This window comes from Ptychodera flava, chromosome 15, assembly GCF_041260155.1.
Source record: "Ptychodera flava strain L36383 chromosome 15, AS_Pfla_20210202, whole genome shotgun sequence".
NCBI lineage: Eukaryota > Metazoa > Hemichordata > Enteropneusta > Ptychoderidae > Ptychodera > Ptychodera flava.
The window spans coordinates 29,760,018-29,771,584 of record NC_091942.1 but is presented as its reverse complement, the minus strand read 5'-3'; the positions used below and the strand labels follow the sequence as shown (position 1 = coordinate 29,771,584).

The window sequence follows — 11,567 nt, the reverse complement described above, 5'->3', positions numbered from 1 at the left end:
CTCGTGTCTCTGTCACTTATTTTCTTCAAACATGTTGGAAAACATTCTACGACACCCCTGTCGTCCGAATGGAATAGACCAAGTGAATATTCTGATGAATCAGCAAATTGCAGCACTCTGATCACGCGTCGATCACTCACAGGAACTGGGATCCGAGAAATCTGCATTGTGTGTGTATCCGCGCCCAGACGTATAACCTGACTCACACGGCAATTTTTTAGTGTTACCTTCCATTTTCAGGTAAGAAAGTGATTTTTCACGAACGTCGAAAGGGAGAAATAGTTAATACAGAGGTACACTACGCTGAAGGGTAGGTTTTAGACGCGTTCGTCAACGTCGTGTCCTTTTGTGAGTGTGTGTATGTGAAGCCCTTTGTTGTGGTATGTTTTGTTTGTAGTGCAACATCACACGTGGACTCAGACGGCCGGTTCACTAAACGTTGCATCATCATACTGCACAGTATTGGACTTTGTCTTTCTCATATCTTAGCTTTTATTCTACCAGAAAGCTCAATTTTGGTTGCAATACATTGCAGTGAATCTGCGGTGACCACTATCCTGAACTTTTTGTGAGTATTTTGCTCCCCTTTTACGATTGAATATTCACTATCGCTCGTGAACGTTTACATCACGTCTGCAATTTCACTGTAAATTGCTTCGCTGGCATGTTCTGTGATAGTCTCAGCATATTCGGACCAGTTACAAATCTAGGCCTTATTCAAATTTCACAAGTTCAGAGTAAATGGTAGAAAGATGTTCTCAAACAAACTGGAATTGTGATTTTACTATAATATTTCGTGTGGGGCCAAGCTGCCACCCCGCCCTTTTTTGTTTGCAATACAAATTGGAATGTTGAAAGCAATTTTGGTTATTCATATCAGTGAGGCAATTTTTTTTTGCCCTTAGCCAGCCAGGCTGTTGCCGACGTCGAAATATTTATCGTTGTCTTAAAATCGTTGTTAACGCTTTCTTTTGGTTTGCACGTCGTGTTTCTTGAGCACATCCATCCTTTTGTGCAACGCGAAATTTCCACGATTCAAACAGCATCACTAGCATCGGGCATTACATGGTCCCCTATAAATCATTATGGAATAATCGAGAGAGATGGTACAGTAAACCATAGTAGAGTCTGTGGAAACCCAACAGTTGAGCAGTTCAGATATATTCCGCGGCCTGAAGTCATCCTTTCCAAAATTTTACCAGCCATGTTGCCGACAGAAGTCAATATTTCGAATTTATTTTTCCGGAAGATGCAAAAGTAGCTACTTCCTTTTGCAGTCATGTGAACATCACCCGTAGGAGTTTGTTACCGATCACAAAATATAAATAATCTCTCCCTTTATTTGGAGTTCAAAACTCTTGCGTTCTTAATCAGCAGTGTTTCCGTTAAAACTGCAATTTCATCACATCCGCCAAGTTTTATTGCTTTTGTTCGGCAGTTGGTTAACTCTGAGCAAGTTTTTGTATAAATTCAAAATCTCAAACATTGGGACAAAATGGTGATAGTCTAATGCGAATGAAAATCGGAAAGAAGACAAGTAATATGCATATGCTCAGACAAAATGAAAGTTTGGATGGAGATGTTGAACCTCTAAAGCTGAACTATATCTACAACTCCATACTGCTTTGTCCTTGCAAAGCTTTACTACACAGTCGTGCAAGGGAACAGAGAGAAAAAAGCTGACTCGGCAGAATATATCAGCTCCTATCTTCAAACGGGCTTGTGTTCATATCTCTGCAACATTCCTTGGCATTTTGTTACACTTTAATGACAGGATTGTCTGTGCAATCCTTGATTTCTAATGTACTGATGCTGTTATCATGCTTCCCGCCAAGCATGTCCTATCATTACTTATGATTCAGCCATGACAAAGAAATGTGTGAATGGATTTAAAAATCTAATATTGTGATGAGTATAATCAAACATTTCAAGATTAATCTAAAATTTCTGTAAAATCATTGCACAAGTATCTCAATAGCATGATTATTATTTGTACATTGTTACATTTACGCTTTTTAAATTCTCTTGCTCAGCCTAGATCCATAGCAGCACATCAACAAACAAACTGGGTGGAGCCCAGTTGCCTAGAATTTGATGACTCAGAATTGCCAGACAGTCATATTTCAACTGTTCTATTGTCTGCTAGTGAACGCTCTTCCATGAGACGAGAATTGCTCTCACCAAATATTACATCCTTTTAGTCAAGTGTTTTTGTTCAAACATTTAGAATCATTTCATGATCTTAAAAAAATTCTGGATGAGTCTCCTACAGCGATTTTGTGGGTAGGAAATAAAAAAACAATTGAAAATCCCACATCGAAAGATTTCCAACTGTCTGCATTGATTCAAATGCAAAGTACATTTATCACATATCACAATGGGGTGATAAATTTGTAAAATGTTTGTCTCTAGTGGGAGAATTTTTACACAATGCTATTAAAAATTTTTTATTCATCTGCGGCAAAGTCAAGGAATATTATCAGCATACTGTCAGAGGAGAACTCTGCACAACTGCACACCAAATGCAATTTCATAGGGAAATTTTAAACAGTATTAGTCATTTGTCCGCTGAGAACACTCAACTTTATTGTAATGTGGATATGATATTGTTGACTTTGCGTGGAATTCAACTGAAGTAATTATAGATATGACTCTATCTGTCAGACATAGAAGAATAAAATGATTGCAGCTCATTACTCTCTTTTTCTCCTTTGCAGCTTTATTGAAATCTTTGTGTTGCCATTTTTTTGAGTGAAAAATTACCAGGATGGTGCGGAAGACAGGACAGATGGTAAGTGTGTTGTATGCATACTTCCTTGAAATGGTGACTGCCAGAGCTGTGATGTTCCTCACAAATATTGCTGCTAGAGGGGGAAAAAATTACCATGTTTGATATCTCAAAGCCTTGACAAATTGAGACTAGATTTGTGCATATTCTATATACAGTAGACGTATTGTCCTAAAATTAAGTCCAGAGATTACGTTAACCCTTTTCCTGCCAAGTCCATATTTCACCACCAGGTCAAGATGGTTAAAATTAATGAAACACAACGTATTCCATATGATGTATTTTAACATAAATACTGTACATTTGAAGGCGTTGAAAACATTACACTGTAAAATGATTTTTTTTTTGACAAAAGATGCTATAACATACCAAACGAAGTGGGTGAAAATACGTCATGTTTTGGCTCAATACCGCTTTTTACTGACTTGGCTGATGGGGAAGTGATACAGTTATTACTGTCTGGCAGGAAAATGCTTTAATGAACCCCAAAATTTGCCCATAATCCACAAATAATCATCATTGAGAATGCCAGAGGATCTTGTTAAATTTTTGGTTTGTGCACATTGAGCGTAAAGTTGAAGGTTAAATTTGGCCATGATAGTATGTAAATTTGTACTTGTGTAAAGTGCAGAGTCAGCCTTTGAACACCGTACACACTGCACCAGCTGGCAACACAGACAGATATCTGTATGAAGGGTAGAGCCAATAATAACAACACAGATGACCTTTCCTTCAGATCAGTGGTATTCTACTGGGCAATGGTCCAAATCACCAAAACTGACGGCATGTCATTTGCATAGATTTGAATACATGCAAATTGGGTAACCCTGCTGTGTGTGGTGTACTTTAGTACCCATTGTGCCTGCTCGCTGCGCAGACACAGTATAATTTCAAAATGGGATGATGCAATTCACTGTGGCAGATTCGTCCATATGTAATGTATGTCTCTTAGAAAGCACTTTTACAAATGACAAAATTTAATCATTTCAAATGCGACGAAATAAAGTAATTTATTCACGTCAACCGAAATAACCTTTAGGAATTACAAAAGCATTGCTGGCAGTTGTGCAAGTGGGTTTTGTAATTAGTGTACATGTTTACAGTAAAGTTCATGGTACCTTACAGTGCCCGTCAGCATGACTCAGCAAATTTTGTAACCTGTATTAACAGACAAAAACATTGATCAGTGTTTCTCTGTACTGGTAAGCTGCAGTTGTGGCATTTTCTACACGCAGGTTTGCCTGCAATGAGTTCAAGCTCTGAGGTAAAGTCACTATGGTTGGTGAATTTTTAGCATTGATAGCAACGTAGTGGTGTTGTGAGCCAATACAGGTCTTGCCATATCTTCATTCAGCAGTCAGTTTGCAAGTATTAGTCGACTACACAGAGATCCTTCCTACAGTGTTCAGTTTTATCTGCTTGTCTAGTGCATTGGCAGTTAGTGCTATAGCGTACCTCTTCACTGGTGAAATATTTTGTTGTGGGATATTGTTGAAATCATCATTTACAGTTGAAGGCCAACTGATGTCAAAGAGAGCATTTGGAAAATTATAAAAGAGACATTAGACAGTGGTGCATTGTTCATAGTGATGTTTCTGTTTTGTAATGCGGCACAGTCCCTCTATCCACAGGGACTGTGAATGCGGGTACATTCACATTCAATAGGAGAATTCATTATTTGGACCAATATTCATGTCGCTACCTGAGTCTACTTGATTGATTCTACTAGCTTTCTTTCACCATAAGTTACATTTTATTTGTCTGAAATCACATGAAGCAAACATAGTAACATCAAACCAACAGCATTCCTGTGACCTTTACTTATTTCCAACACCAGCTTACTTTTCTGACTTCACAGAATATTACATTTATTGAGTTCATAATCTAAGGAACCTTTCAAAAAACTAGCCACATTTGATCAAAAAATCCTGTACAGGAAGTTTACAGTTGTCATGTTGAAATTCCAAATGTAGAGGTGGTGAATTTAACCCTTTTCCTGCCGAGCGCCCTTGTCCGTTATTCTCCCAAGTCAGTAGAAAACCGCCCCATAATATGTGCCTGCAAAAGATTGGCTCTCCTGCATGTTATCCTGCCAGGCATTTTGGCAGAAATCGCCCATTTTCAGGGTAGTTTTAGCCGTACTTATACGTGTTAGACTTCGATAATTTCTACATGCCCGTAGACAGGGGAAGGAGCTCAAGGGTTGCTGCAGAAAAAAATTGAGGTCACCGGCTTTGTTTGCCCCTGGGAGTGCGTCATTTTATTGCCGTTTCATGTTTATTTTTTCGGAAATAAACTCCTTCAGTATTACGTACGTCCGCTAGGCACAAACATCACCTCACTCGTCTGTTAGTCAGAGACCCTGAGGGTCGTGCTAGGGTGCAGCAGCACCGTCAAACCTGTCCTGTTTCCCCAGGGTAGGGTCAATTGAATACGTACCTCCAACGACTTGGCAGTGTAGCACAAAACTACGTTTTTGCCGTTGTATTAACGACATGGCTGAGCCATTGAAGCACAGCTTTACGTAGTTTTGCCAGCTCAGTTGGGAGTTGGCTTACGAGTGTTACCGTTCATTACTGACTTAATCGAGTGGTCCTCAGTCAGGTACGGGTTTGTACCGACATGGCTTGGGCTGCAGCTAACCAGTGATAACCAGTCACTACCCCCAAGTCTTCAGTTCACTTTTGCGATGCACGGGTGCAACGCAATATGCTTCCATTGTTCTAGCCATCGACGTGTCCACATGCTGGCAGCCATATTGTACTGCTAGCTGGTTTGCATAACAAAAGCAGTCCCTGCTAAATGCAGACGGTATCCCCGTACATGTAGCATATTGACCTCATGTGCCCTTTTGAATTCTCTGTACGCAAACAGCGTACGTAGTTACCAATGCGTCGGCAAGAGGATACGTTTGCCTGCAAACCAGAGCCAGTACTTCGGACGGTGGAATAAATAAAAAATCCAAAGCTACGTCCATTGAATGGCACGGCCAAGGCAGTGAAGGACGTTGCCTGGCTTGAACTTGCAGAGCTGAAGCCCAGCTTAGTACGTCGGACACCAGTTTGTAATGGTATTTCCGAGTCGTTCATATCCGTTCCATGGGAGGAACAAGTCGAGCCGTCCCGTCAAAAATACGTTCTCATTTTCAGTCACGCACAACTGAATAAGTGACTTTCGTCTCGCACCATCGGCATATCTGCCAAGTCGTTTGCAAGAGGTAGCCTTCTAGATTAGCATTGCCGAGTTGGTCAAGTTCGGCAGCAATCTGTATAGTGCCAGGCAGCCAAGTACGTCCAACTCCGCCAGAAAACGTCACCATGCTATCCTGCCAAGTCCGCTAAAAAGCGGTAAAAAAAACCAGCCCCCCTCGGGTGTGGGGGACTGGCGGACAGGTTTCTGCACCTTTCCCTGTCCTTGGACTCCCTGTGAACCCATTTCGAGAGCAAACGCCGTTCCTCGCCCAAAACCTGTCCTCGAACGACCCCTAGCGTGAGCAAGGGTTTGCTACACGTAGTTCCGTCGACTAGGCAGGAAAGGGGGTACCAAAAGGAGCCTGATTTCCACCGCCTTAGGAGGATAACGGCCATGGCTGCTCAGCTTCTAGCTACACCGAATTTCAAGCGGATTTTCACCGACTTGGCAGGAAAAGGGGGTGAATTTAATTCTGCCCCCTCTCACTAGTGTAGAAGGGGACACAGCTGTTATAATTGCCCCTGTGTATTCATTAACTTATTCCCTAGTGTCATGTTTGATGCGTTTTGACATCCAGTCATGTTGCACAGTGTCAGAGTTCAGTTTCACATTTGCAAGAAACAACTTCCTCATACAGTTAATTGAAATCACATTTGCAATAACGAGTGATGATAAACCTTGTTCTCTTGTCTTTACAAAACAGTCTATTCACCCGAAACTTCGCATCAAGCAAGAAAAAAACCCGGAGATGTCAGACTCAGAACTGATAAGCTTGACGGTGAGAGATCTCAACAAACACTTGAAGGGCCTGCCGAAGGACGAAGTCTTGCGCCTGAAACAGAGGCGGCGAACGTTGAAAAATCGGGGCTACGCCGCCAGCTGCCGCGAGAAGAGAGTAACGCAAAAGGAACTGCTGGAAATTGAAAAAAGGCAATTAACAGTGGAAGTTGAGAAGCTTCAGCAACAGAACAGCACACAGAGGTCAGAGTTGAGTGAACTTAGAAGAAAATATGAGGCTCTTCTGAGTTTTGCCAAATCCGTGGACTCAGAGAAGGTGACAATTCTGGCCAGCCAACCCAAGGCGATGGCGTCAGAAATTCAAGTTGTGGCGTCGTTTTCAGAACAAAAGTCGCCCGAAGGAGAACAAAAGTCGTCCGGTGGAGACAAGCAGGAGCCCTCCACAAGTGGAGTGAGCACAAACGACACTGAGTCAGTTGAGTCAGAAAGTAGAACAATAGAGGAAGATGAAAGGTTGTAATTACTAATTAATTCCTAATTGTTTGTTTCATGATCTCATGACTTAGCTGCATTATTTTCAACCATTGTTTTGTCTCCGTGTACTCTATTAACCATCCCAGTGAACTAGCCAGGCAATTTCCATGTTTCCACGTGGAGATTTTTTTTTCGTGCTAACTAAAATGCACTCACTATTTTTTTTTTCATTGTCGCTTTAAACTTGGTTAAAATATAAATTAATATATTTATCATTTTTTTCACTGTTATTTAACAAGTGAATGAAATGTACATTGAAGTCCTCCTTGCAATACCTATTCCATTGCAAACTATATTAACACTTAAGAAGTCTGTATTTGACCAAAATTTTTAGTCTGCCAATTTCAACAATGATTTTGTGTACCTCAGAGTCGCTCTTTACTCCAATAATGGCCAGGTGTTTTATAATTTGTATATGATATGAAATTTCATACTTTTTCCACATTGATAAAATAAAAGATTATACGATTTTCTACTCGCGCAGTATTTTGATAAAATTTCGTCATGCTGAGGTTGATTACCATCAGTTGTGTGTTTAAAAGTCATAAGTCATTGCCAAGATGTGTTTTTCAACGTAACACATTTCTCATTGTCGTTTGTTCTAATGCGATCCCATAGCTTACAAGTGTTGTCCTCACAACCCATATGGAGGGTAAAAACAAGTATTCGAAAAACCATTTGTTTTGATATTTTTCCTCCCTCCCCTCTATTTTTGATGCATTTTCAGAAATTTTTGAATACGAGTTTTGTAGCATTATAATTGATGAATCAGTCAAAAGAGTTTTCTGTATATTTGCCATACTAAACTTATAAAAAGTATATTTTCAAAGTAAAGAAGAAATTTATTGGTGACATATTTTAATTAGGTTTTTCTACATTTAATAAAAATATCTGATAAAAAAAAAAGACATTTAATACTATGGACAGAAGAGCCAGAAGTGAAAAACAAAACTGCGCAAATATTAATGGTCAGTGTCAAATCAAAAGTGGAATCTTAAATCTTCCGTAGCCAATGCACGCAGTGTGTTGCAATCAGCCTACTTACATACATGATGTGCGACTGACATATAACGTCGCAAATCACAGCTTTGCTCTTCAATGTTGATCCCAAATTACCTGAAAGGACTTTTTTTAGCTTCCGATTGATGAGGGATGTGAAGGAGTTGAAAGGTCAGCAGGTGAATGACCTGTAAATACACAAAGTATGAGTATCATGTGATGTTTTGGTAATTTATCATGAGGTCCATTTCAAAACCAGTTACATCTGTGTTTTTTGTTCACTTTCACTTTAGACCCACAAAATGATGGAAAGTCCTGTGGACATTCAGACTCGCGTTTTTCCTGAGCCACTGTGACTGATCATTTTGTTACTCCAACATTGTTAAATATTTCCATTATACAATATTCTTACATGCATCAAAACTTAATTCAGAAATAACTGCCTTCTGGGCCCTTCCCCAACTTTTCAAAATCACTGAAATTTCATGATACACATCAGATATTGTGTATTTTCATTGTTCGTTTTCCTCATTCAAAATGACAACCATGGTTGATGGTAGTTCTAGAGAGATGATAAAAAGAAACTGGAAGGTATGACAATATAGCAGATGATGTACAGATGTTTTGGTCAAGTAATTTGGTCATGTGTATTGTATATGTTTCAAAATGTGATTGTGAATTGTGGGGAATGCTTTTCTATTGTCAAATAGATTGTCTTTTTTGATGTTTAATGGCAGAACTCTCAAGCTTAATGGGAACAGGATGTCAGAAGTTGTGTGACTACATTGATGGTTTGGTTTTCATGTGATAAACAATGATTGTTAAACACAAGGAGGGAACTTACTCTGTGGTAACTTGTACTGTGTTCTGAATAGAAAATGTACGATTACTGTGTAAATGCTAGGTTACAGTAGGATTGTTAGCGACTGTATTTGAATGTCAATTATTAGCAACTAGAATGACTAAGAGCATGTTATTTAATGTCATGTTAACTGTAAATAGATGGTGACTTGTGTTTGTCTACCCTTGGACTTGTCATAGGTTTATGCATAGACGATGGTCTGCCACTCCATTGTCTGTGCAATGTCTATGCGAGTCCATAGTAAGCCAAACGTAATGAAATCCAAGGAATCGATGAGAATGTCCATGGTTGTAAAGTTATTTGGAAAGTCAGCTTTATCAGATTTTGTTGAGATGATTTCTGACCTGTGTCGTGCTGTGTTGATTTCTCCTCTTGTGAAAACTCACAGAATTATTCATTTGTGGATGTGGAGTCTTCTCCGCCAGATATTTTGACACTTGCTTTGAGCTCGCTGAGGTTACTCAGTTTGCAAATCTGTGAAGCCAGAGGCACAAGCAGGGAGATGCAGAGTGAACTGCTGTGATATAATTTCAATTTTACTTCAAGCTTTGATTACATTTGATGGCTTTATGGTGCGAAATGAGAATTGCAATGTCAACAAAATGTTTTTCTTTTCCAAGTTGTTCACGGTCCTTGAATTCCCCCTTTCTACCGCACCAACCATAGCAATACAGAGAATTCTAACTCTCCATGTATTGTGCATTGTTATAGGAATGTTCAATGGAGCCATGAAAGCTAACGTTTGTTGACCAGAGACTTTAAGAAAGAGATTTCTATAGCAGCAGCCACAAATTTTGGTTCAGTTTTCATGTTTTTGTATACGTACACACATTTTTATCACACCATAGTGCATGCAAATGTTGCTCACTCCTGTACAAATATTTGCTCCGTCACACCAAACACATACATCTGGCAACTCCAAGGCAGGCAACATAGCAGTTAATAAGGAAACGGTTATATTGATTTGCAAGTAATTACAGTTTCCAGTAGTTTTTAGCAAGTTGCAAGATCAGTTTCAAACTTTGTGAAGTGGTCACCCCTCTTTGTTCAGGAGTAGAGCCACCCTAGGCAACAAATACTATAGGGCAGTTCAACTACCTGTTCATTTGAAGGGGGGTAACAGGGTCATAAAATGTTTATGATTGTCAAACCCTGCACAATTGGCATGATGTGTTTCATCTAATGCAATGACACAGTATTTATTTTGTAGCGAAGAAACGAGAGGTGCATGCTAGCTTATAGATGGATGCGTAGAATTTATAGCAATATTCTTATACATTCTTTTGCAGATATTTTATGCATATTATTATATTATTTGTAATTTGCCTTTTATTATCAAAAGCTAGCATAGACCAATAGCAGTTTGTGCAATAAACAGAACTTAGTGATGAGAAAAGAAAAGATGCCTTGTGTGTGTTTCTTTAGAAAGTATGTGGATTGAATGTTGAACATCTGCCTTAGGGACGGACCATTAGATCTTGGGAGGGGGGGTGGTCAAAAACAGAAAAAAAAATTTTTCAGAGCAAAAAGTTAGGAAAAAAAAAATCTTCAAACTAGTTTGCAAAATAAAAAATAAATAATCAGAAGACAAAGGCGTAAAAAAAAAATTGCAAAGTCTTTAAAATTTGAATTTTTTTTAGATTTTACCGACAGAAAGCAACTTTCTGTATTTTTTAGTACATCCTCCAGGCACATTTTTAATTGTAATTTATACATTTAGAGTGACTGTATCCCTTATACTGGAAGTTGTGATTATCTTAGCTTTTCAGGACTTTTGTATTCTGATCACTTGAAAATTATGAAATTATAGAGCCTGTTTTCTACTTGTTTCCTGCGTACAAACCAAGCAGGTACACTAGGTAAAACATTGAAACTATGGTATGGTTGTCAAGACAGAAAGTTGTATTTGCCTTTTAAGATCAAGGTAAACAGATGCAGGCTACATCAGTTTCATTTTTTTCACAGCATTTTATTGCAATGATGAATGCAAGAATGGCTGAACAAGTAGAAACACGTCAATAATGATAAAACAACATATCAAGTCATTATGTATTATTTTGCTTTTAAAAATGCATTTTCAATTCTTTTTTTTCAAAAAGAGCCTCAAAAACAACAGCAACACATGTTTTAACATTCAACAATACACTACGTAGAATGCCATCTATCCAACAAATCCCAACACAAAAACACACAAAAGGGCTGAACTTTGAAAGTTTCTCGATAGCAAATACTGAATAAATCTGCATGAATAATCGTTTTTGTATAGCAAATTTCAAAGAAATTGGACAAGCCCTTTCAGAGAATACAGATTTTTTTACCATGATGGCATAAATTGCCCTAAAAAGACAAATATTGAAATTTCAACACATCTATACACATCCAATCAATTTGGACATGCTGTTACAGCGAAATAGATGTTTTGATCAAAAAAGTGCATCAATTGCTCTAAAAACA

General features: G+C 38.7%; 1 protein-coding gene across 4 annotated transcripts; it reads left to right on the top strand.

Annotated features, from left to right (window-relative positions):
• The first annotated feature begins 93 nt into the window (after positions 1-93).
• LOC139151832 (transcription factor MafK-like) lies at positions 94-10,514 on the top strand. Of its 4 annotated transcripts, none has more exons than XM_070724836.1 (3): positions 94-240; positions 2,718-2,791; positions 6,684-10,514. In XM_070724836.1, the coding sequence occupies exons 2-3, from the start codon at positions 2,768-2,770 to the stop codon at positions 7,236-7,238; spliced, it is 579 nt and encodes a 192-aa protein (XP_070580937.1). In that variant the 5' UTR covers positions 94-240; positions 2,718-2,767; the 3' UTR covers positions 7,239-10,514. The 4 variants fall into 4 exon arrangements, with proteins under 4 accessions (XP_070580937.1, XP_070580939.1, XP_070580938.1 ...); XM_070724838.1 differs by having other exon boundaries at positions 164-310; XM_070724837.1 differs by lacking the exon at positions 94-240 and adding an exon at positions 430-568.
• The last annotated feature ends 1,053 nt before the right edge of the window (positions 10,515-11,567 follow it).